The sequence below is a fragment of the Hipposideros armiger genome, unplaced genomic scaffold (assembly GCF_001890085.2).
Source record: "Hipposideros armiger isolate ML-2016 unplaced genomic scaffold, ASM189008v1 scaffold_418, whole genome shotgun sequence".
NCBI classification, from domain to species: domain Eukaryota; kingdom Metazoa; phylum Chordata; class Mammalia; order Chiroptera; family Hipposideridae; genus Hipposideros; species Hipposideros armiger.
The window spans coordinates 296,410-324,383 of NW_017731768.1; the positions used below are offsets into that span (position 1 = coordinate 296,410).

At 41.6% G+C, this 27,974-nt stretch overlaps 1 protein-coding gene across 1 annotated transcript in view; it reads right to left on the reverse strand.

The window, feature by feature from the left end:
* Positions 1-27,974, reverse strand: part of LOC109394305 (E3 ubiquitin-protein ligase parkin-like) — a 454,325-nt gene that overhangs the window by 215,864 nt on the left and 210,487 nt on the right. Inside the window, exon 2 of the mRNA XM_019664249.1 lies at positions 23,101-23,264. Coding sequence (XP_019519794.1) covers positions 23,101-23,264 — 164 coding nt within the window. The remainder of the gene's footprint in view (positions 1-23,100; positions 23,265-27,974) is intronic.

Genomic DNA, 27,974 nt, shown 5'->3' on the forward strand with positions numbered 1-27,974 from the left:
CTTCCTACTTTAAGAGTAGCTGTTTAAAAACAGATATGTACCCCTATGTTCGTTGCAGCATTATTCACAATAGCCAAGATATGGAAGCAACCCAAGTGTCCGCTGATAGACAAATGGATAAAGAAGTGGTATATGTATACAATGGAATATTACTCAGCCATAAAAAATGAAATCTTGCCATTTGTGACAACATGGGTGGACCTAGAGGGTACTGTGCTGAGTGGAGTAAGTCTGACAGAGAAGGACAAATAAATACCACATGATTTCACTTACATGTGAAATCTGAAAAACAAAATAAACAAGCAAACAAAACAGAAACAAACTCACAGATATACAGAACAAATTGGTAGTCACCAGAAAGGAGAAGGGTTGGGCAGATGGGTGGAAAGTTGAAGGGATTAAGAAGTACAATTGCCAGTTACAAAAACAGTCATGGGATGTAAAGTACAGCATGGGGAACATAGTCAATGATATTGTAATAACTATGCATGGTGTCAGATGGTGCTAGACTTATCAAGGTGATCATTTTGTAAGTTATATAAATGTCTAATCACTGTGTTGTATACATGAGACTAATATAATACTGTATGTCAACTGGAATTAAAAAAGAAAAATAAACAGTAGCTGTTTAACACCTAGTCATATGTAATTTAATTAAGAGGTTAACAAAGTCCCTCAAAATTAACTACAAAGGAAAGGTATTTTTAGAGTATATTATTCAGATCACTCTGACTAATGAAACGCCCTCAGAAATTATATTCGAGAGCACTGATAATGGCCATCTTTCCATTTGAGAGATTAAAAAACACCGAATCCTACAGTCTGGGGGCAGTGAATACTAAACATTTAAAAAATGTACTGCCTTTCAGTGACTCAGGCATTCCCAGTTTCCCAAAGGCTCCACCACTCCCCAAGCTTGCACGTCCAATGTCATGCACTTTAGACTCTGCCTGGCACTTGGGGACATTCTTGTTGATGCCCCTTGCTTGGTCTCCATGTACATGGTGCTATAACAGTAACAGCAGCAAAGCTGTGGGCTAGTGTCTGTTTGTGCATTCCATTCTATTTTCTTAAATTATATTTTTAAAAATCCTCATTTAGGACTATACATTTTCCCCACCATTTGATTCCCCCAGGTCCCCTAGCCCCACTCAGTGACATTAAAGATGATCTCAGCAGAGTGACTGGCTCTGAAGGAGCCCATCCTTTGCTGAGAGGCGGTAAGGATGGCTAATTAAGTCTGATCAAGTCGCCATCTGTGCCAAGAAGAAAATTATGTTTCTGGCTGTAGTTGGAAGCAATATCCCTAAATTATTTGCCTCATTCTCCTTTTCACAGTTAGGTGCCTTAAAAGTAGCAGAGTAAGTGTATTTTATTTGGAAGCATTTTGATAAATTCAATTAAACCCGCTGCCAGGCAGTAAGACTTTTTGTGAGGAGTTTGTGGGCAGTACATCAATCAATATTTCCAAATTTTTGGCTTCCAGACTTTTCTTTTAGGTAAAGCTTATTTACTATATTCGGAAACTACTGCACATTTTCTTTCTGGTCTCGTTCTTAATAATTTGCCTACTGACTGAGACTGGGTTGGGGATACTGCTTTACATTTGTACAAAGCATCTCAGGCCCCTTTCCTACCTCCAAAAGGACAATCTGAGTCAAGATGCACCATCCTTAGATTGTGGACACAGAAGACTGGAAAGCTTTAAAATACGCTTTTATGAATCAACTTAATAATCATCAGAATAAATTACTTGAAAAAAGGATGGGAATCTGAAACACTGAACACAAAGCAGTCCTCCAAGAAGGACAGCTGTTTAGAATCTGTGCATCGCGCACTCCACTGTCTTAACAGCTGCAAGAAACCACAGTCCAGGGAGCCAGGTGAATAATTTGAATTAAACAGATGCAGGCTGCGAAGAAAATCAAACATCTCAGGGTAATAGATGCAAACAATATTACCGAAACTCCATGGAATTTGTATTTGTTTTTTCATAATGATGGCAAGCATTGCCAATCTTGTATACACAGTACCTACACGAGTAAAAAGCACTGGTTCTTTTAAGTCAAAAGAAAATATGCCAACGTCTGTATCACAGCCACAGCACAGCCATCTCTGTACTTCTCAGCACTTGTGGCATAAGCGTCGGGTCGGTGCCAATGGCCACGCAGGGCCTGAGGGGCCCACAGCGCAGCAAACCGTCATGCCAGTCAAGCGGCCACACACCGTGGGCAACAGGGGAGTGAGAAATGGCAGCAAGGTTAAGAGAAATACCGATTCAGTAGGAAAGAAGAAACCTACGTGTTCTTTTCCAATTCAAAGTGTGCTGGGTCCACTTTAATGAGCCCATCATTGCATATAAAGGCGCCAGCCGCTCACCACTGAGGGCCAGATGGTGACCTTTGGAAGAAAAGCGCTCTCATGTGGGAAGTCCCAGGGAGCCTCAGAGGCCCGGACGGGAATGGCGTTCGGTCCAGATTTCGCCCTTTACTTTTACGGCTTTTGGCTTCCTGCTCAGTGTGTGGAAGCGTGTATAGGTCTTCAGTATAGAACCCAGGGGTTAGTAGTATTCACACACCAGCCGTCCAAGCCCTGAGCCGGAAAGGGACAGTTACATTTTCACACGTCCCCACCTTCATGGTAGGCTTTTCAGGGCTCTGTGAATTCTTGGTATTGCTATGCAACAAAACAAACAAATATCAACAGGCAGTGCAAAACAGTCTGGCAGCTCCTCAGCTGAGCGTACGTTCCCATATGACCAGTCAGTCTACTCCTAGGTGTAGTCCCAAGAGAGGGGGAAATATGTCCATATGAAAATTGATGCACAAATATTCCTAGCAGCATTATTCATAATGGCTAACGTGAATCATAAAAAAATAAAAATAGCATTATTTTGATTGAGCACTTACTATGTACTGGGAACTTATTAAGCATTTTACAAGTACTTGCTCAGTCAGTCTTTACACAAATACACTAAGGTTGCATAAATAAACAAATGTACACTAATAACACATTCATTATCCTCATTTTATAGATGAGAAAACGAGTGTACAGAAAGGTTAAGGAAATTTCTCAACTGCATAGCCAGCAAGTAGCAGAGTCAAAAGTTTGAAGCCCGCAGTCCGGGCCCCCGAGCCCAACTCTCACCCCTGAACTCCACACCATGAAGACACTCCCCACAACCCACATGGGTTATGGCTCATCTTTAGGGGGGGTGAGTTTACAGGAGATGTTAATTTTCATTTTTACACTTTTTGTTATTTTCAAACTCCTATATAAATAACTACGACTTATGAATGAGAGAGAGAGAGAAATATGACCATTTTTAAAAGCTGCTGGACCAGGGAGTATTTTCACAATAAGAAATAACTGCTTATAACCCTCCTAATTTTAGAGTGTTTTTGGGAATTACAGTATGAAACATTCTAGTTAAAATACCATAGTGTGAGATCACAATTTTAGGCATAAATTTAAATCGCACTGAATCCTTTCTTAGTTAAAAAGTCGTGGTGCTGAGAGAGGTTGCTATCTGGGAATGGCTGCAAGTTGAAAAATCTATATCGACCCTTGGGTTACAAACTGAGCATGCACCTGTCACCTGCAAAATCACCTGAGGAACTTGTTAAAAATGCAGGAAACTTCATGCAACTACCAGAGAGAGGCAGGTAGATTTTGTGGGGGACCTTCCATCCCCTGAAGTTCTCAGGGAAACTGCATTTATAACAACCTTCCCCACCTGCACTCCAGGAGATTCTGATAAACAGAGCCTATGGCAAATATTTTGAGAAATAATGTGGTATCTCCATTATTTTTAACAGAAAACAACAAAAATACTATATTAAAATTTAGGAAAGATGAAAGAGAATAAATCTGTGCAGATGTGAGTCATGAAAGACAATTATCACCTACTAAGAGATAGGCAGAGGGAAATGGGAATACTTTAGTTTTAAGCATTTATCACTTTTGTAGTGCCAGAAAACTCTGTGATAGCTGAAAGTCAGGTGATAATGCAGCTTAAATCTTCTACCTATGTGCTTGTCCTTGTTATTGAATTTAAAAAACCAGAACAATGGGATCAAGCTCAAGTTAAAACTGAGGTAAAATCCGTGATTTCAGCCCTAAGGGCCACAGACATTCCTCCTGCTTCCCCCCCCACCCCCTCCCTATGGGGAATGTTTGCAGGCAAGAGCCCCCCACCCCCCACCACCAGCATGCTTATGTCCTGGGAGAATGGGCTTAATGAACCTTCAGGTCGTTTTGAATAACCTTGAGAGGAAGGATATTCACTTGGAAATTTTATTACACACAATGTGTGGTTAATGACAAACTGTGTGTTGGGAAGAAAGGAAGAAGCATTTGAGTGCCTACCTTGGGCCAGGCACTGTGCTAGGTGCTTTGCAAACATTAGTACATTTAACCTTCACAACAGCTTCAAGGTCAGATACTATTATTTCTGTCTTCTCAGTAAAGAAACTAAGCCACAGGAACATTAATTATTTTGTGGCCATCCCATGATAAACAGATGCGGAAGCTAAGACTCGGTGCCTAAAATGTCTGTCATCTTTTTATGAGTCCATCAAATCATCTTAACCCTGATTGAAAGGGGGGTCTTGAATGTAATAACTAATAACATATCCAGATATGACCCATTATCTATGAAATAATAAGATATGGGAACATCTGACAAAATGAATTAAATGGTGGTTTAATTTATGTCACCTGGGTGAGACATAAGAAAATTATGAAATGCCTTTCATTTACTATATACAAAGGATCCCCAAAGACCCTGATGAATACGCCTCACATCAAAAGTTCTTGACCTTCATTAATGAGTATCTAATACGCACTGAAAAAAGTGAATCCAGACCTAAAATTTCATTACCTTCCCAAGCATATCCCCTAAGAGAAATAACTGAAATCAAATGGGTGCCTGACAAACACTGACACATAAAATGCTGATGATTAATTTTAGAGCTCAACTTTGCATATTTTACCCGATTAATCTTTAATGTCAACAATATTCGTCCAGGAAATAAATCCAATCACAAGTTAGCAAAATCCTACATATTTTAAATAAGACAACAAATAACCAAAGAACCCTTTTTTGAGAATACACACAATACTATATTTGGTGATTTAAGCAATATCGTAAATAATTATACTTTATTCATATTTGAAAAAAATACTCAACTCATACTCCTGTTTTTTTCATGTTTATTTATATAATTCTCACTATCTGAAAATGGCCTGGGGAGAGAGGGCGGGGCAATTCTTATTAACTTGGTGCATTAATCAGCCTCAATTTGAGTTAGTTATATTTTATGTGTTTAAATTTAGTTTTGATATAGATTAAATACAGATTACATACAGTTTAATTTCACATTTTGATCAAATTGTAGACACATTTTAAAATGACCCCTTAAAGGGACCTTCTATCTCATCCAGGCATACATGGAAACTTGACATACGTCAAAGACGATATTATATGACATGCATATTCAATAAATGGGAGTGGGCAAAAGGTTATTCTTGTGGAAAATATAAATAGATCCTTCTCATGCAACATACACAAAGATAAATTCCAGTTATTAAAGACCCATATTTGAAAACTGAATCTTTAAAACTTTATAGAAAAAATTTTTTTTCAAAATTCATGGCTACAACATAGATTTCTTAAATTAGACACAAAGCACAAATCATAAAAAGGATTAAATTGTCTACATTAAAATGGAAAAGATGTATATCCAGTAACAGCATCAAAGTTAAAAGATAAGCTAACTGTACACTGGCAGATTATTTGTATTGGGTTGTCGGAAAGTCATGACGCATTTTTGCAACAAAAAACAGAAAAAATATGTCATGACTTTTCTGACAACCCAATAATTTATATAAACCCCAAATCATCAGTATTCACTATGTATGACAATATGAAAATAATTTACATTAAAAAAGACCCATTAGAAAACTTAGTAATAGTACACTTAATGCTCAGAAGAGGAAATACAAATGGCCAGTAAATGTGAAAGATGCTCAATCAGCTATTAATTGGGAACTGTAAACTGTATCTCTGGTGATGTAAAACTTCACACCAATCAGACTCAAAATTTACAAGTCTGAAAATATTTAAATATTGCATAGGATGTGAAACAAATGGAACTCTCCACCAAGGCTGGGGGTAGTTTAAATTGTTACAATCACCTGACAGAACAATTACTCAATATCTAGCAAAGCTGAAGATACACATTCCTTGGACTCAGAAATTCTACTCCTAGAAATTGACTGACAAAATCTTGCCTGTGTGCAAAGAGATTTATATAAGAATGCTCAGTGTAGCAACATCTGTGACAAAAAATTAGAAACAATTTCAATTCCCAACAGTGTAAGAGTGAATACACTGGGATGTATTCATACGGGGAAACGTCACTCATTAATGAACATGGATGTCCAGTGCACCAACATGGATTAATCTCAAAATATGACTGAAAAAAAGATTGGGTTGCATCAGAAAGGTGTAATATAATATCATTTAAAGTTTAAAAATATGCAAATCACTAGTATCCCATGCTATTTATGGATTACTAAATACATATGTAAAAAGGGTATTAGAAACATGGATATGACAGTGGCAAATTCAGAATAATAGTCACCTCTATGGGGAAGTAAGGAGAGGAAGAAAATCAGAGTGAAGTACATACAGGGCTTCGATTTTAGTTGTAATTTTTTTTTTCCTGAAGCTAAATGGTGGGCATGTTGGTTGGTATTTGTTATATTACCCCCATACTCTTTTGCATTCCTGAAGTGCTTTGCAATTCAATTACAAATATAGATCCCCTCCCAATTGTATACAATTGTTTATATATAAACCATTCATTCATCTTTGACTTGTAATGGAAATTTGACTTGCACAGGAAAGCAAGATTACTAATGTCAGGCATGGCAGACGAATTCGCATACTAATCAAATGTGAAGCCACTAATACAATTTCCATGTATTTCTATTACAGTCCTCAATTTCGATTCTACATCTAACCTCATCTTGACTGGGAGTATGTGTGTATATTCTCAAATACACTTTAATTGAAGGATGTGTCTTACCATATATTAATATATTATTTGCTGGCACTGAGAGGCAAACATCGAGTCCCAAATTTATCTTACTGTTCTATTCTCTACGGTTAACAACAGGCGATACAAGCCAACTGCCTACTGGAAACCTCCACTTCAAATTTATTTGAAACCTTAAACCCCTCAGATAGGATTTATTTGAAACCCCTACCCCAATAACATTCCTCTTTTTCCTCCAACGTCCCCTGTTCCTGGTGCCATCAACATCTAATATGTGTTCAAGCCAAGTCTCCGTGTGTCATATTTGCATCTTCTCTCATATCCTGCAATCAGTTCATCAGCAAGTCCTATTAAAACAACCTCTAAAATATCACAAATCTCCACACTTCCCTCCATCCCAAATCCCAGCATACTAGTCAAATCCCATCACCTCTCACCAAAATAACTACATTACCCTCCTAAATAACCTCCTTGCTTCCTCCAAGTTCCAGTCACATTACCTTCTTTATTGCCCTCAGATATGCCCAACTCATGCCCGCTTCACGTCCTTGGCACTAGCTGCCCCCTCCCTCTGGAATGCTTTTCTCCAGGCATCCCCAGGGCTGGCTCCTTCAGAACTTAGCTCAAGTATCACCCCATAAGGAAGCCTTTCCTAACCTCCTATACATGTCAGGTGGTATCACCAGTCTGGAGCCCATTTTCTTTATTCTAAGCACTCGTCATTGTCTGAAATGTACCATTGTCATTAGTTTAACAGTTGTTAGTTTAACATTGTCATTAGATTGAGTTTGGTTGCATGTAGCAAAACACTGTCTGCAGAAGCGTAACCAGTCGGGGTTTGTCACATGTAACAAGAAGTCTGGAAAAAAGCTGCCCAGGGCTGGTCCAGGGGCTCCATGACGCCACCACGCACCTGGGTTCCTTATATCTTTTTGTTTTTCCTTTTTCTAACACGTGCCTTTCATCTCCATGATGTTCTGACCAAACGCCCTAATACCGCTCACGGAACGTGGGCTCCATGAGCACAGACCTGGTCTGTCTTGTCCACCCCTGGAAAGAAGGATGGCAGCTCACAGGTTAGCAGCTCAGCCGGTATGTGTTGAATTCCTACAGACCATGGAAACGGGAATTCAAAGGTCCTGCCTTGGGGGACCATTCCCTCCTCCTTGTGCAGCAGCCTCACCCCCTATGGGACCGACCCCCACATGCTACCGGGCTTCTGTTCGGGGCTCTTGCCTTTGCGTCCTTTGCTGTCATCGCCTGAGTTGGGCTCAGCCTGGCTCACACAGCAGGAGTCCTCTAAGTGGCCACCACCTCCTTCTTGCTTCTCCCCCACCATGTCACACCCTCCACACACACTGACCACACCTCCCGTAAATCCTCCCTGCGCTTTCTTGCTGTCTGCACCGAAACAGAAAGCTCCCCAAGCAGGGGCGCGTCTGGTTACCACCATTGCCCAGGCCTATGAAGTGGGAGTTCATCTGTGCGTGGACGCTCAGGAGACACCCCTTGAAAGAATCAGGGAGAACCTCTAAATTCCTGAATACTGTGTCTGAGGCCCCTCGGCGTTTGGCCCCGCCCACCCCCCTCAGAATGCTCCCTTCCTCATCCTCCTTTTAACCCCGTGTTCAGTCCCAGCACCTAACTTTAGCAGTTCTGTACTGTTTCAGATCCTATGTCTTTTCATATTTTATTACCTCTGCATAAAATGCCTCCCTCCCTTTTTAATACAGGAAGCTTATATTTATCTCCTTAAGGCTCAGCCTCCGAGTCGCCTCAGCTGAGCCGCCTTGCCGGACTGTCCAGGCAGCGTCGGCGGCCCCTCCTTCACGCAGCCCTGTAAGGGTGGCTGGTACCCATGATGGCGACGGCACTACAACTGCAATGCCAGCAACTGACAGCAAGGGGCGCTCTCCACATGCCAGGCGCCCTTGTCAGTCCTCTACAAATATTAATCCACTTAACGCCAAGATCATTGTCTCATTTGGGGAAAGGAAACCAAGGCAGAGAGAGGTTAATTAACGAGCTGAAGCAGACAAAGCTAACAGATGGCAGGCCCTGCAGTCAAACCCGTTGGTCTGACACTGTCACCCATGCCCTCTGCCTGCACACATATTCCTCACCTGGCTGTAAGTTTGTTGGGAGCAGAGTCTATGTCTCATTCGTGGCGTCTATTGGGTTTTCAATAAAAGCATGTTAAGTGAACGGATTTTTTTTTTAAATCAGTAGTATAAATACGGAATGAGACAACCAGCTTACATATAGACCTTGTGAAGAAGAGCTAGGGGTTTAAATTGACTATGTCACTATATCAACCATATCACTGACCATAAAATATCGGGCCACATTAATAGGCACAGCACACTAAGGGACAGTAACTGTTCTAGCCTGGATCAGGCCAGTCTCAGAGACCAGAGCTCTCTTCACTCCTTAAAAATAGCCAAATGGGGGCCAACTGAGTGGCGTGATGGGAAGAGTTGGCTTGGGACACCCGCTCTGAGCTGCAGGTCCCCAGTTCAGATCCCACATGAGGCTAGTGACACTGCCCTCTACAGCTAAGATGGTGAACAACAGCTCCACCTGGAGCTGGACTGCCGTGGCCGCCGGCGATGGTGTAGGCTACAGTGAAGTTGCAGTGGGCTCCCGTAAGCTGCTGTGAGCAGCCGGCAGCCTGCGTGAGTGGCTGGCAGCTGGCATGAGCTGCCATGAGCCGCTGTGAGCGGCCGTCCAGTGGCCGGCGAATGATCTGCCTCACCTGGGAAGAGCGCAATGATCACAATACCAACATGGGCCAGTGAAGCGGTGTTCTCCACAATTAAACCGAAGAACAAAAGGACAGCAACTTGTCTGTTCCCCTTCCCTGATTCCCCAACGCTGTTTGCCTCCTGCAATTCCCCAATAAAATCTTAAAAAAAAAAAATTGGCCAAATGGAGTTTGTCCAAAGATGCAGGTGAAATATACGGATGCTAAGACAGGAGTGGCAGGGCTTAAAAGCATATCAACCATGTTCACACATTTGAAGAGATTTTGTGAACAAAGGTCTCTTGTGATTAAAAGGGCAGAGCAAACCCAAAGGTGGCAGTACCCAGAGGAGACAAGGAGTTCCTTCCTCGTATGCTGACCCAGCCACAGGAACTCCTGAGAACCGACCGTGGACATCGTCCAGTGTCATCACATCAGCACCTTGAGAAGGACCAAGGACAGGGTGGGCGTGTTTACACCTCAGAACTCCAAAGCTACAGTCAGGCCTTTTGATTATGGACATACGGAGTATACCTGCACACCGCTACTTTTAACCCAGTAGAGTTGCTGAAAGCACGGAGGGGGCTGCCTCCTGCAGGATGGACGGTGACTAAGAATGTTGCAGAGGGCAGGAGGAGGAAATTGTAGACAGAATATAGGTCAGAAATGCACAAATACATTTAATGAGAGGCTAGAATGTGATATATAAACAGCTGTCAGTCCTCAGTTTAATATTTAAAAAATTTTTCTACTATCTACAAAAACACTATAGATAAAACTCATCCAGTTGAAGAAATGGTCTGATATTGCTTAAAGTTCTCCCATCAATCTCTTATGTCAAAAAAAAGACAACAAATAAAAACAAAATAATACAAGAAATAAAAATAATCCAACATTTTTTAATAGGAGCCATTCTTCCACCGGAGGCAGGAACTGAAAGCACCAAGTCAAACAGCGAACCCTAAAAGACGATCAACAAATTTGTTGTATTTTCAAATTCTAAAACAAAATCTACAGGTATGTTTTCTAGTCAAAACAAGCCTTAAACGTGATTACTGAATGTATTGTTATTTTCAAAAATGTACCTTCTTTTTGTCTACTATATGGTCAAATTATTTTTTTAACTTTCAGTGACAACTTTTTTTATAAACTGAAACCAATCAAAAGAAGAAATCCCCCTTTATTATAACTAATTTAGTCCTTCAATAGCTTGTACACCCATTTATAGGAAAGTAAAACATCATTTATAAAATTGTTTTCTATCAGTGAATAGGATTGCATAACTAATATATGATTCTGTATGTTTTTTTGTGTTTTTTTTTTAAAAAACAATGGAATAGAGTTGAAGGTAAAAAATAGAGATGGACTCAACAATTATATATATAACATTATATGACATAAGCAATATATAAAGATTGACATAAGAAATCAGCCTTTTCCTTTAATAGGACTCAAAACAGATATGAATACAAAAAGATACTAATTTAATTGGCAAGGCAAGAACCACACCACTAGCTTTAAGTGGACTACAAAATGATAGATCATGTAAATTTAGTATTTCCATGCTACTTAGAAATTACAAAGGCAACAAATGAATCATGTAAGTGGGTCATGTAACGTATTTTCTCTCCAGAGTGCCTCCTGACCCTCTTGCCATCTGTTTTACATTCGAGTGACTCACAAACTCTTAGGAGCCATCTTAAATCATTGTGTGCCCCTCGTTAAACTAAAACAGTATTTGAACAAGTAAGTGCTCTTGTAAAATTGCTACCAAAATAAAGTGGCATGTTCAGATATATTCAGCACATTAAAATAAAAGGTAAACTCCATTCGAATAGGATACACTCTTAAGAAAACAATTTATCATAAGACTAAAACCAAAGAAGCTCCCAGAACTTATCCAATGTCATTCGGAGGTTACCCTGAGTGTGGACTAGGACATTTGGCATGAGGTAAATTTGTTCCCTTTTGGAGCACTTTAAAACAAACAAATTTCAGGATGAATATATTGCATATCAGGAATAAGAGGTTTTTTTTTTCTTTCTGTGAATTATTCATTCAATTTAATTACTAATTGTTTAAAATTTGCTTATGTGTCAGCCTTTGTAGATATAACTTCATTTAATAAACAAAGCAACCCTATAAAAATATAGCCACTATTCCGTCTTCAATTCATAGATGAGAGAAATAAAAACTGGAGAATTTAAATGAGTTGCCTGTCCCAGGAAGTCTAACCTTCAGAGTTTAGAGTTTAGAGTGATTCGTTTCCACTTCATTATAACTGTGTATTGGAAAGTCGAGTAGAATTCTAACTAACTGGTTTCTCCTAGTATATGACATTCTTGAAGTTTTAACTTCTCTTATATATAGCAATGAGCATATGTTGGGACACGACATCATAAAACGCCCCTGCAATAAAAATAAATATAAAAGGCATTTAGGCTTCTACAGAAACAATATGCATAACTCAATATTGCTCAAAATGAGAACTGACTGAGGGGCAAAACAGGTAAACTGAGGAGGCTAGTGTTACCCACTTTTGCAGGTTACAAAGCTCTCAGTGTCCCAGTTTTAAATAACACTAGGCATATCTTTGATAAGTATGTGTTTTTATTTTCGCTCCTTTCAGAACAATGTTTTGATGAATTATGCATAGATTGGATGCAAACACACAGACTCAATTCCCTTTGAAATACTTAAGGATATAAAAATGAACAGAAAATATCCTTAGCGAAACCTGTATTGAGATTTCAAAAGTCCCCGTATTTGAAATTAAGTTTGTGATGTACTCCAAACCATAAACATCAATGGGTTCTCACAGTCCCCACTTCTCCCTCTAATGTCAGGGTGTCTTATTAATTTAATAAGGAGAGCTCTGTGCCACAATTAGTCTATATAATAAGCCATATAGGAATGACGCCTCTGAAGGCAAAAGGACCAGACGCAACCATAGAAGAGGGAACAGTCCATGGCAAAATAAAACCTAATGACACAATAAAACCCTCAATGAAATGTAGTTTATAGAAATGCCATCCAAAAATTTATAATTTTCTTCCTAAGAACTGCATTCCCCAAATCAATGTGTACTTGTCTGTGTGAATGGACATATACACAAAAGGCTAAAACAATTTTTTTTTAAATCCACAAGTAAGCGAGACTAGAGCACTCTATTTACTGACACTGTTTATAAATCATGAGCTTACACCACCAATCAGGAATAGCTGAGGTTTTGGAGTCCCTTCAAAATGAGTCTGTGTGTCCTCTGTTTTAGCTCATGGCCAAACAGTCCTCTCTTAGCACGTCCTCTCGGGCCTCAGAAAGGCTACAGTGGCAACAACCACCTACCTGGTATTATTTTCATTTAATGAAATGTCTGCTGCTAAATGGTTTATGAAAACTGTACTCTTTTCAGTGCTGAACCCAACAGTTGAAGAAAAGTAACACAACATATTAGGACAGGAAAGAAAAACTCTCCCCCCCATTTAACTTTGTTTTCTCCATCGTATGGGCATCACTGAAGTTATAACTAAAATACATTATTTTCATTACACATTTTACTTTATCTCCCATTTATTTCATATCTAAAGAAAATAAAAGATAGCCATGTAAATATTTGCCAGTATTGAGCTGTGACTGAAGCCCCCACACAAGTAGAAAATGAATGAAACACATACTCTCATTAATCAGTCATAAGTGAGTTTGGTATGTAAGCTTTACAGAGCTTTTCCGTATAAAAGTCCTCCTTGTTCTCTGGCAATGATCTCAGGCTTGTTACAATGGCTTGCGAAGCGGGACGAAGGAAAAGGCAGAAGTTGGGTGAGCAATCTTTCAGTTTAGAAGCTTTAGGATGGATGGTATGGCCCCAAATTCATGTTTCTCAAATTCTTTAAAGGACGATGACTCCATTAAATGAAATGATAAACAAAACCAGGTCACTGGATGATGGCATTTGAGTCTAATGATAAAGGCCACAGGACAGAACGTTGGAAACGACGGCTTCAGGGAGCAGTAAACAAGCTTTCTCAGCACAGATTCGCTCCTCCATTTGCCGGGTTTCCTGAGACAGGCCTTTGTCTCAGATACTCCAGTAAAACGCATCCTGTGCTAAGGTCTGGGGGACTGGTTTGCTCCCGAGTTTCACTCCCTCACACACTGTTTACCTTGGAATATGAGCGCAATCAGGGCGATGGGAACGTCGGAGACACGTGAGCCTATTAAATAAATCCACAGACCATATTTCTGCAGCCTCTTCTAAGCTAAAAGGATCTCAACCTTTCTTTCTCCTTCAAGTCTGCGTTTATCCATGGCAATCCTCAAAGACGCGCCGTAAGTCCACAGGGGCACGCGAATGTCAAGACTTCCTTTCAACAGAAAAATAACATTTCTGAGGGCTCTGAATTATGTAAAGAGGTAAGTAACTCCGGGATTCTTTCTGACTGACACATATAAACAGCGAGGCAAATTAAGCCGGGGTTTTCTTGAAGTGAGCACTTCCTCTGTGTGGAGTAGCGTCCTTCGAGGCTAGGCTCTGACACGCGACAGTGCTTACCAGCTGTTCTGTCGAAGCTCCAGCTCTTTGGAGCAGTCTAGAAGGTATCCAGATTTACCTACCGGGATGAGGGCTGCAGTGGGTTTCATTAGCAAGGCAGTCCCTTGAAAAAAAAGGCTTTTATATTCTTCCCAAAGTGTTTGAGGGCCTCACTTACACCAATGTACTCTTCCATACAAAGAAATCATTGTATACGACTGCTCTCTGCGTATAATGTTATGTAACTTGGCTCCCTTTTGCCTTACAATCAGAGAAAAAGGATTTTTGAGTAAAACATATTGGCCACTTATACTGTCATTTGCATAATTCTTCTCTATATACAATGAAAACACCATGGTAGCACTGCATTCTATGTTCTGATTTAATTGAGCCTCTATCAGTCTTGTATAAGAGTAAAAAAGTTGAAATAACTTCAGCGTATAAATGAAACCATTTCATCCCTAAATTCCTTCCATTACATGAAAGTATAATTCCAATAAAAGGGGAACAATTTTTTTAAGTGAATGTTTTCTCTGACCATTGTAATGACAATGGTTACATAAGGTGTTCATTTATTTCCTAAAACTATCCTGCATGACTCTCAAATCACTTTGGAAAATATGTACAATTAGGGTACACAACTGTCAAGAGTGTTTATTTTTGTTCACTTGTAACATTTGATAAAGGCTTTGAAAATAAATACTAATCCTGTCCATTCAGAGATATAAGGTACTAAAGATTCTGTTTAAGAATTCGAGAAATATGTCTTGATACTTCTGTACGATTTCCTGGCCCTACACTTGGTGTGGGTGTCTGTAAATGTCTCTGAGAATGAGTTAAATTATTTTCTAATTTCTCACGTTGAAAAATCACTTATTTATAAACACTGTCCCTTTAAAGTACATGCAAATAACGTGCTTGCTTATTTCCTACAGGAAAGCTGCTTCTATTCCTCTGTGAAAGAGGGCAGAACTTCTGTTGTATTATTTGTTTAATTGAACTTCATCTTGAGGTACTTGCAGACCCACAGACAGATGTAAGAAATAATACAGAGAATCGCAGGCACCCTTTCCCAGTGTCCCCAGTGGTGACATCTTACAGAGCGACAGTACAGCATCACCACTAGTACAGCCAAGACAGAGAACACGGGCCACCACAGGGTCCCCTGCTGTCCTTCTCCCATCACACCCTCTCCTCTCCTTAACCACGAGGAGCCACTCGTCTCTCCTCCATTCCATAATCCTGTTGTTTCGAAAATGTTACACACATGGAATCATTCAGCATGTGACCTTTCGGAATTGGTTTTCCTTCCCTCAGCATAATTCCCTTGAAATCCGTCCAAAGCGTGTATCAACAGTTTGTCCCTTCTGATTGTGGAGTGTGGTATGGATGGGCCACAGTGTGTTTAATCAGTCACCCTGAAGGCATCAGGGCTGTTTCTCGTTTTTGGCTAATGGAGATGAAGCTGCTATAAACATTCATATATTGGTTTTTGTGGGACCAGGAACCAACATTCCTTTGGGACACATAACCAGGAGTGTGGCTACTGTGCCCTATGTATATGCCTATTTAGTTTCTTAAGAAACTACCACCCTCTCCTCAGAGTGGCTGTCCCATTTCATTTTATATTCCCACTAGCAGTACATGAGTGACCCAGTTTCTGCACATCCTCCCCAGCATTGGGTGTTGTCACTCTTTTATAGTTTAGCCTTTAGCTATTTTAGCGGTTGTTACAGGTATTGCTTTATAACCCGTAACTCGCCACGCTCTATTGGAGTCGTTCCTTTTACAGGTTCAAGTGAAGTGTGGAAACCTTGCTTCTTTTATGCTCCTTCGTCACCTCCCAGAAGCGACACTTGTGCCACACCACCCATTATTTGACATCCATAATTTTTTCCCCCATTTTCCAGGCTCTTAATTAAAATCTTGCCAATAACAAAATAGAACATATGAATATATAAAAAAAAGAATTATATTTTAATAGTGTTTCCCAAAGTGATTTGAGTACATACCCTTTGGGAACTCAGAATTCTACGAAATTGTTTAAAAATTTTGTGATTTAAGTTGGATTGTAATCTCAAAAATATCTTTTACCAGTTAAAAAGACAAAACCACTTTTTTTTATTATGAATATTTTCATAGTAAGATTGTGGTGTTGAGCTATTAAAATATGGTCTTAAGCTTAGGGGAAGGGACCCAAAAAACTCTTTCTTTCTCTAAGAAGCTGAGGCTCGTGAGTATGAGAAATATGGCCCCATTCTGGGGTATCCATTGGTCTCTATGTGCCCAGGTCACTGCCAGGGTACAAATTTTCTCCTGGAATAATTATTAATGGAAGCTGTTTTCATTCTCAAAAGTGTCCCATTTGCATGGTAAGTTATAATGGCCACATTATCTATGATCCCCATGGAAAGAAAGAAAGAAAATGAAACAAGAGGGGACCCCGGCCAGCGTGCGCCCCACCCGGCCGTGCTGCCCCCTTTAATGCACTGAGGTGTCTGCTCAGCGTTTGCTCAGTGTTTGTCAGGGGACGCATCACAGAGCTCCTTCATGGTTGCATTTTTTCTCAGCAGTAACTTCTCATTACACATGCGGTGATTATATTGTAAAGCACTGCACCTATCATGATAAAGGGCAACTAAAAAGTAATGAGTAAAGAGTTGTGAACAATTGTTCTGAGATTGTATAAGAATATCAAACAGTAACATTCTGCCATCAAATGTAACCACCAGACTTGCAAATAAATGCATAACTGCTTAGTCTTTAAAATAAAACTCTTCTATGAAAACATTTGCCAGCTTTTCAACACCAAAATCACTAAAGTGTGATTTAATAAAGGTTATAGAAAAGATCAAAAGGTTTCTTTTTGAATGTCCTCAGGTACACTTGAACTAATAATTTCAGTAATATACATGACACTGGATAGAACTAAAGGAATAAATAAGATTATAAGTGATAATATACTTATTATCATACAAAGAATCATTCTTAATTATTAAAAATAAATAAGCAGAATTATAGGGGCTTGCTAGTACGCTTTTCCCTATCAATTGAAATTTTATAACTAGCACATATTAATTCTATAATCAGAAAAATATAGCTTAAGTGTATTAAAAGGGGAATAATAATGTTGGAAAATAATTAAAGGGACATTAAGAAAACACCAACTTTCAAAAATTTGGTGAAAAAACATTTACTTATGTTATAGGTCATTCAAGGAGCACATGGGGTATCTTCCATGCCCTTGCCCAGTTTTCAAATTTCAAAGTTTAGCAGGTTACTTAGAAATATGGTCAAAACAATCTATACTGTTTCTGTAAATAACGGGGAAATTTTCTTACAGATTTCAAAAACCTGACTTCTTTAGCCATCAGATATAATTTACCCTGTCAGTAAAAGCTGGTTTTCACTACTCACAAACTTTGAAATATATGTAGTGTGTATCACTAAAAATATAGCCAATTAAATAATGTGGCTTTTCAGGGTCGCTGATTTTTCTTCAATATTTACAACCTAAGCCATGAAAGTCTCAATGTCTCCGGTCTGCCCAGCCTACATCTCGGCACATCATAAAGCTTAGACGCGTGGGGAAACAAGCAGATGCCCTTTCATACTTACTGCCGATGACCCTACTTTATGAGATACGGTCTCCAATTCTGTACACACATTTTAACATCACGAAATGGAATATTTGTTTAAAGGAATTTATGAACGTCCATCTGGATACATCATTTTACAAAGGAAACATTTCTTTGTGTCACACAGTCACATTTTATTTTCTATTTTGGAGTTCAAATTTGTCATTACAAAGAGAATTCCAAGACAGTAACTTCCCTGTAACATTGATTAACTATAACGTGGTTTCCATTTCCTGGCTGTGATGGGTAATTTTATGAGTCAACTTGACTGGGCCATGGGTGCCCAAACATTTGGTCAGACATGAGTCTAGCTGTGTTTGTGAGGGTGTTTCTCAATGAGGTTAACATTTGAATGAGCAGACTGAGTAAATCAGAGAGTTCTCCCAATATGGGCGGGCCCTGTCCAATCAGTTGAAGGCCTGAACAAGAAGGCTGCCTCTCCCAGGAGGAAGAACAGATTCCTCCTGCCCAATGCTAGTCAGGACACTGTTTTGTTTTTCTGCCTTTGGACTTACACTGAAATATTAGCTCTTCCTGGGTCTTGAGCCCACCAGCCTACAGACTGGAGCTGCACCATCACCTCTCCTGGTTGCCAGCCTTTCAGGCTCAGACTAGAACTAAGCTTGCTGACTTCAGATCTTGGGACTTGTCAGCCTCCATAACATAACTGCATGAGACAATTCCTTATAATAAATCTGTCTATCTATCTTTCTATCTACTTGCCTATCATATATATATATATATGGCTCCTAGTGGTTCTATTTTCTATTTCTCTGGTGAGCTCTAATACACTAGCTAATAAACCTATATTGATATCGGTATATTAGTAATATACCGATATTAATATTAATACAGCTTATGTGAATAAAATTAATTCTGTTTCAACAAATTCTTATGTAAATTCTCAAGTCCCTGTCATTTTAACACTGAGTCTAACTGCAAAGATCATCACTTTTGGTACATACAGCTACATTAGGACATTATTTTCCTTGTGAAATCTGAATAATACATTTAAAATTATGTAGCAATAATTTCAGGGATTTCTGGTATGTATTGGGTTCGATTTGGGGGACAGGAGAAGGGGTAACCCATCGTGTGAATGGGCCCTGAATACTCAGTTGTGTGAGTGGACAAGGACTCTTTCTAAAGAAAAAAGATCAATCCATTGTGAATAATTTGTCAAAGATTAATGTTTTATATTGCATACTTGTAGGTATAAAAAAAAATAAAAATATGCACAGAAATATTGTTTATGAAGTAGGAAAAAATGTATAACTCCAGTTTTCTTTTAACAAATACAGTGTGTAGCAGATATCCACTTTATGAAAATATATTTTAAAAGCAATAATACCATGATAAATCTCTGCTGAACACTACCACTATACGTTTCTATTTTTACTAAATTTGTTTAGAGGAACCGTGAAGTCTTTTTAAGCTTGCTAAATTCAAATTCCACTACTCTTAAGATAAGTAAAACCTGTATATGTAAGGGTCAAAAATGTATTTATAAACTCCAGAGTTCTTTTCAGTTAAAATATATAAATATTATACACACACACACACACACACACACACACACACAAACACACACACTTTGCCTCAGCAAAATACATTCTCATTGCCTTAACTCTTTAATTTATTGCAGATATACTCATCAGAATTCATGATAAAAAAAAGTCTTGTGTTATTTACGGCAATCTCTTAGACTATAAAGTAACTGCCTAACGCTGATGATGATGATGCTAATAAATGTTCACATTTATATGTATTTACCACATGTCATCTTCTATTCTAAGAACTTTATAGGAATTAACCAATTTTGTCCTCATGAAACCCCAAAAGATAGTTTCTATTATTATTCCCATTTTACAAATGAACAAAGTGAAAAACAGAGAGGCCACATTCTCTATGTAAGAGACATTTAAAAAAATTGTTTTGCCTTAATTCGTAATATTAAGAACTAGATACTCCCTATAGTAAGTCTCTGACTTACGAACGAGTTCTGTTCTGGGAGAACATTCGTAAATCGGATTTGCTTGTAAATCTGACTCGTTTGTAAGTCCGACAAAGTAAGTCTTACACACGTTTGACACAAATACACAACGTAAAGCCAGTGGTTGAACGATTCATGTTATAAGAACGAGAGACATCTACCATCTTTTCGCCTTGGTCCAATCTCTCAATTATTTTCACTTTTGTTTCCATGGTTATTGCTTTGTGCTTCCTAGCAGTCCCCTCCACGTCACCACCGCTTTTCCTCTTGCTTCCGGACATCCTGGGCTCCGATGGGACACTGCACTACTGTTCACTATCGCACTGTACAGTAAGCACACAGCAGCACAACTGTGACAATGTCCCACAGACACGTGAGCCAACTTCCATGATTTGTTCGCATCTACGAATATTCGTAATGCGAGGCCCGTTAGTATCTGTGAAAGTTCGCAACTCAAATGTTCGTAAGTCGGGGACTTGCTGTACTTGAGTTACATTGTGATATGAACTTTATAGAGTATCATCCATGCACTCATAAATCAAGATTTTATACAACAACAGAAGCAGAATATAAAGTTGCACTTCACACTGGTCACAGCTCTAGAAACGTCCGCCATACGCCCAGCCCAGGGCTAGAAACTGGTCCCCACAGGGCAGGACCCGCTGCTCCTCTGGGCGCTCCCTTCTGTCTCCCCCGCCGACACTGACAAGCTGAGCCCTGCTCATCACACACCCCGTGACACAGGCCAGCTGCTGCCCTGGACAGGAGCGCTAACGCCACGAAATCACCACCACTGTCACCAAGTCCAAGCCTCTTCACTTCCCCCACCCCCCACCCCGCCTGCTGCCATGTTTCCTTAGGCTTCTTCTTCACCAGTAACTCCTCCTAAAATACCCTCAGGAGAGCCAGCTGCAGGCACGGTGCCTCTGGTCCTGGCTCCGCCCCTCGCTCCCTGAATGAGGGAACTGCTCATGGCCCCAGGGACTGCAGTGTTCCTCTATGTAGGTCCTCCTTAAATATACAGTGAGCCCAGAGCTCCACACCTGAGCTCTCCAGGGCCTGCCAGCATCTCCACACAGACTTCCTGCTGGTCAGCTGTCCCCAAGCGGAGAAGCCCCCATCCTCCCCACACTCCCACTGGTCTCCACGCCCTCCACTGCTCTCCAGCTCTCCAGCAGGAAACCTCAAGGCCAAGCCCGGCAAGGCTCTGTAAACACAGCCCCACCCCCTTCTTGCCCAATCTCCTCCAGGTTCTAGAAGAGCAGGAAGCCGTGTTTTTCCCCAGCACACTCCACGCTCAGTCTCCGTCTGCGGAATCCTCCTCAAGCTCCCACTCAGCCATGAACTCTTTCTCGGTGACTTCCACTCAGCTCTGTTTTCTGCACCTTTCCAACCTCATGCTACTTAGGTTTCCATCTTCATGCAGCACTTCTCACATCCCGCGTTACAGCCGTGAGGCCGAGCCACAGGAAACGGCTCCTAGTTTAACCTATGCCACGGTTCAGCCTCATATTTCTGTTGACTTAGAATCCCTGCAAAAGGAGCCGTCTCAGCAAAAGCAGGGAAGGGTTTCACCTGTCTTTGGGATCCCCTGAGAATCCCAGAACGTTGGAGGTGTTTAAGAAGTATTCATCAAAATAAAGACTCTAAATCAGTAAATGTCTTTCCCGTATATGTGTCTAGAAATCAATTGTCTGCAGCAATTAGTCTAACCCATCAACTCGGATGGTAGAGGTAAAGATATTTAGAACCTGAAACTTCAACTTCTGCTAACATAAAGCATTTTGGTTCAAGGAGCTGTTTTAAAATCATTTAGTTGTGTAGGCAACATGCTTGGATTTAGAGGTTGGAGGGTACAGTGAAAGGTTTTTAGTTGACTGAAACAAATAAAACAAATCAAAACACTTTTTAGCACAGGCGCTTCCCTTACAAAAACAAATTGCTTGAATGCTAAGCACAGCAGTTTGGCCCAAGGAACAGGTACCTGGCCCCCAGCAGAAGATACCCCAGGGAGTGGGGGCCATTTGCATTGCTATCGAAATCCGGAAAGCCTTTCACAAAGCAGTTAATCTCTACACGGAAAAGGCGCAGTGATAAGATGTCAACTGGAGGAGGGACTCCATGTGGGGAGACACAGCATCCCCAGGGGACACAGCAGCAGCACCCCCACACCTGGAAACAGGAGCACCGCCAATGAACGTTGGGATGGAGAGGGAAAATGTGTCTGCAGGGTCCTTGGCGGCCCTGAAGCACCCACAGAAAGCACACAGTCTCGCGTGCTTTCACGATAACTTCTGTCCACACTGAATTGCATTTGCTGGCTCCCCCAGCAAATTACAGGTCTCCGTTTATATGGCTCTGTTCACCAATCGCCTAGCTAGTTCTCCCCTTCTCCCTAAGAAATCGCTGCTCTGAGTGAAACAACCGGGTGACAAGGACATGGGGCTTTCCGGGCCTTAGGAGCAGTGCAGGGCCCGGAGAGAAGGGTGGCACTGCCCCTTCTCTAACGTTTCAGTGGCCTTAGATTAGGGATACTTTTCCTAGGTCTGGAAAAATTAGGCACAAAGGTGGACTTTTGCTCCATCCCCCTTCACCACCAGCTCCACAACAACTCAGGTGGGGCAGGGAACTCGCCAGGCTTGTGAACGAACGGGCCCAGCCGGGCACCTTCTCTGCGAGCCACAGCAGCAGGCCTCCCGGCATCCTCCAGGGGTCACACTTGGGTTACACATTCCTCCCCGCTCTGTGAGCCAGCAGCCTGATTTGGAACAATTTATTCGGATCCTTCCTCATTAAGATTCCAATGCAATAAGTAAGATAGAAATTGAGCAGACACAGAAACCGGGCCTCGCCGCTCCTGCAGTCAGTAAACATTTATTCACTAAGCCCAGGATGTGTGTTCTCTCCCTTCCTGCCCCTCACTCACGGTGGTTCCTCCAATCCTTCCTGCTTGCTGTTTTAATGCATAATTAAGAAGGTCAGAATTAATGAAGCGGTGTGGAGGAAAGTTCAAGGAATCCCCAGGCACTATTTATTCTATTAGAGCCCCGGCGTGAATGTCAGCTTGGCAGCAGAAGGCGCAGAAGCAATGGGGCTGGCGCGTTCCCAGGAACACCCCACCCGGGGAGGCTCACCTGCACCATCAGGTCATTGCTGAGCTCCTGCCCCGCGAAAATCACACGCAACTGGTCAGCTGGAACCCCCTGTCGCTTAGCAACCACCTCCTTGAGCTGGAAGATGCTGGTGGCAGAATCGATTTCCACTGGGAAACCATGGCTGGAGTTGAACCTCACAAACACTGAAGGGGAAAATTGGGAGGGAGAAAAAGAAGTGAGCATTATTCAAAGCCCTGAAACGGCATTAGCAACATTTCTGGACCAACTCATCCCTAGTCTTGACCTTCAATGCACGGCATGCATTTTCTTTCACGTATAACATAATGCTACGGAACAACATTTGGAGCAAAACAGTTTCCCTGTAGGGTTTCCCTCTCATGTATTAGTCCGTGGCCCACAAACAGAATTGCATGCTCCATTTAACATCTGTCCTAGGGACCAGGGACTCAAGCAGAACACTTGCTTGATTGGAATTGTGAGTCCCCTGAGTGTATCAAAGACATTCGGCTCTGACAGCCTGTGCAAACACACACTCCCTTCCTCCACGGTGCCCTCTTCACAAAACTCAAACCATTGTGTGCACTCATATGGTACGTCCTCATTTGTCGTGGACAGGTTCTGTGACTTGAAGTGAAACGATGTATAACAGAACCAGCTTCACCATACGCTAATTGATATAAACAAAAGTTTCTATGGCACTTCATCAACACCATAAGGAAACAGTTATTTAAGGACCTGCTGTGTAGCAATGGAAACAATTCAAGCCCGTTTATGCACCAAGAGTGAAGACCCACGTGGGCCGTGTCTAAGAGCCCCGGGAATGGCTGGTCCCTATGAGACACTTACTCGCCTTTTCTTTCGAAACTAGTGGTGCCAGTTCCCTTCCTGGAAGCACTGGTCCCCTCAAGGCCCCGGCTGGAACCCCACAGTCTCGCGTGCCTTCTTTTCGCTGTCAGCTGCCTCAACACCTTGCCAGTATCTCTCATCTGTCCTTTCCCGTCTGTTCCTCCTGTCACTACTCTCATTAAATCTTTTTCCAAATTCCTGCAAGGGCCTCCCAGAGTCTTGACATACCCATTTCACTTCCAAATCAGCCTACACCATTTTGCAAAGCGAGCCTCATTAACCCAGAGCTCCGACCAGCTCGCAGCGCTGAGACTAAAGTCTCACACTGTCCCCTGGGGGGAGACACCAGGACCCCTCTCATCTGGCGCAGACCTATATTCCAGCATCTTCTCTGCTAGTCCCCACATGGACTCTGCTGAACTAAATGTTCCCAGAAAACAAGCGGACCTCTCGTCCCGGTATTCCTGCCACGCCCTCCTTCACCTCTGCCTGTGGCCATCGGGCTCCTCCATGAGCCACCTCGCATGTGACGCCCTCCACAAGGCCTCTCACTATCAGCCCACGGAGGCTGAGCTCAGGTCTTCAGGGCTCCCGGGCACTAACTTACAGTCATTGCCACGTTCTCTCATAGGAGCATGACGCACAGAGGTTACAGCTGCCCCCTGCGGGTCACAGGCACCCATGCAGCCGACCCTGGAGGCCCCTTAGCAGCTTAGTAGATGGGGGTGAACATATTAACCCTCACTCTTTAACTCTCGGTCCCTTAACTTCCACATATAAACAAACCATAGAGCGCGTTCTGTGATATGTCAAATAATGTGTGTAGTGTTCACAAGTATCGCATAGTAGCCTTCAAAAACAATGGCTGTTTGCATATGTCTCAGATGGTTTGGGTATTTCACCTTCTTTAGCAGGATAAGCTCCCCAAGGCCAGGCTCTACAGCTGATTTATGGCTCTGCCTCCTTTAAATGCAGCATTACCACTAACCAGTCTCAATTCAAATGTGAGATGTCCACCTAACAATAACTGTAGTAAGATTGCAATGCAGATAACGATCAAGCGCTCACGCCAGGCCGCAGTTGTACCTTCCACTCGCTCTTCGCACGCTTCCCAATGATGCAGTAGGGTCAGTGTTATTGCTGCCACTTAACAGAACGGACGGTGGAGGCCCAGAGAGCTGCAATCACGCTTCTAAGGACACCAGCTACTTTGTAATGGAATCAGAATTCAAATTCAGTTCAGCCTGACTGGAAACCCCATTCCATGTCTTCTGGAAGAGGCTGCCGAAAATAGAATTCTCAGAAGAAAGGGCCACATTCCTTTTCCTTATGATAAAACAACAACAGCCAAAAGTCTTCCTAACATAACTCAAGTGTTCCCTGTACAGGTGAGCAGTAGAAAATTAAAACAATAAAAGCTCTGGTGAGGAGCTGAGAGCAAAGAATGAGGAACAATGATTATAAGACAGAATGAGATAAAAATGACACCAAAATGAGAGCACGTAGCACCGATGACAAAAACCTGACATATTTTACCAGAATGGTAAAAAAAAAAAAAAATCAGGATTGGAAGTGACAAAAGTGCTCCAAATAAAGAAAATTGAAAGAAAAAAAGCAATTAAAGAGGATAAGATGCTTTTGATATACTTTTAAGTAGACGGCATGCGACACTGTTAAAAGTAAGGGGGAAAAGAATGTGCTAGAAGGCCCTTGAGGTATGTTCACAGCATCTGCAGATCAGAGACCATCAGACAGCCAATGCATCAGATACGACACAGGAAAAGTGGGGGTGATAAGGGACAAACGGTATGGTCCCAGGTCTAAATGTGATTTTCGAGTAGGGTGAATAGACTTTTAAAAAAGAAAAAATACCATGGGAAGAATATGGGAAGAAGCAACTTGGAACTTTATAAAAGCTACTAAAAAAGGGGATAGAAATTCTAAGAGATCCTAAGTGGATGACTTTTCTCCCTTATCTGCTAAATGGTGGTAATACATGCAACCTCAAATGCCTGTTGTAACGATGTGTTGAGATGTATGGATGCGCTATGAAATTTTGGAAAGAGTCCTTAGTACGGAGCCTGTTCTCACAGTACAGCGCACAACTGTACTCCAAAAATAGTCCCTTAGCATCAGGCACCCAGAGTGAAAGCTAATCAAAGCAGCATCCATTGTTTGTACTATAGCTAAGATAGATTGGATGGGATGAGGGCAAACACGACATCAAGTAGCCTGTTTTTCTGGTTTCCACTCCTCTTCACGAAGGACAAAAAACTCCAAGAACAAAGGGACACAATGTGAGCCATTAGCTTGTCTCCATTTTGTGAGATTTTGTCATATATTAAAAGTTTTGGTATGCGTTGTTTTAATGATACCTATAATAGCATCCGAAATAAATGCCATGTCAATAAACATTGTCAATAATGTGCGTTATCAATAAACACCATGATGCACTGATAAGATAAAAGGGCAGTGAGACACACCCACACTCGCTTCTTATGTCCCTGACCAGGGTTCTGAGGGTGCAGAGGGTAAGGGAGTGGCTGGTAGGGGAGAAGGAAGGACTCACTGCTCATGGGTGAGGGTATTTCTCGCAAGGCTGTTTTATTTGCCCTCTCTGACCAAGTATAAAGTTTTGAAATAAACTATGGCAGTTGCATATCATTCATCAATGATTACGGTCCTTACAGGGTTCTGGCCGACTGGAAAGCAGCCATACTACTCCTCAGGCACTGAGAGCAATCGTGGCATGTAGGTGGGGTGACACCCTCTCCCCCATTCCAGGAGTGAGCTTTCATGACCAGCACAACCCCACCCTCCCTGGCATAGTGACTGGCTCAAAGATGAGCATAAACCAATCAGCACATGGCATTCCCCTGGTCACAGCGATTGATTCCCAGTGATTGATTCCCAGGAGTAGGAGTGACTACGGTGGACCAATCGATGTGAAATTTAGGACTCGTCAAAGATTTTACACCAGTAAAGTAACCCCTCCTACACAACTGTATCTATGGAAGGGTCTTGCTTAGACACCTCAGATTTCCCTACAAGACCAAACTGAATATATTGTCTTTCCGGCTGTTAAGGACGCACCTTCAGCTGGCAACTTAACCACAGGCCTCTGCCTGAGAATGAAGCTCCTTTCAAAGCACAGCCGAGAACTGTGGTAAGAAGGGAGCCGTCCGGGTTTGAGCTCTGAGTCCAACTCACTGGCCACAATGTCTATCCGTGGCCACAATGCCTCCCCCGGACATTGCAGCCCATCTCTTGGTGTTATACATTAGGACACTGAACACGGTTTTTCTTGAGTGCAGCTCTAGGAAATAGCACCATGAAAACAACCATTTGATAAACCACCAGGATGAGGAGATTGCAAAATTATACCCTAGAATTAGACTGCATTTTTTTTTTTGAAACACAGCTCAATGGTAATTGACCTTGCACATACAATTTGACCATTACTGGGCTGTTACAAGGATCCAGGTTTTTCTTGGCTATTACCATTTTAAAAGCTATTATTTATATCACGTAACTCAGTGCTTAATTGTATTCTGATAACATCCTTTATTAACTTCTGACATAATTCTTAATTTCCTAACTATCACTAAGTCCTTTCGGATCAGAAACCTCATTTAGTCTCCCCACACTCGCCATCACAGTGTGAAACAGGTGGAAGCCGACTTGTTTGCTTTCCGTAGTGACCGAGTAACATGCTACCAGGCCAACTCCACTGCAGAAAACAACTGTAACATCTGGACTTCATGCAACAAGCAGGTACTTGAAGGCGCAGATGAGTGAAGAAAGGAAGGAAGGTTCTGGTAGGGAGCGCATGCCAGGAGGAGCACAGTCCTCTAAGCCCATTTTCACAGCTTTGAGCTTGCAGCCACCTGCACTCATTGTGGCAGGCAGGGCTGTGGGCACACTGTGACAAAACCAGTCTTTCTGGCCTGAAGAACCAAAACACTGAAACTGAGGAAACTTGCCTCTGAGAAGAGTAGGGGAAATTTCAGAAGGACAGGAGTCAGAAAAGGAATATTAAAATTCTG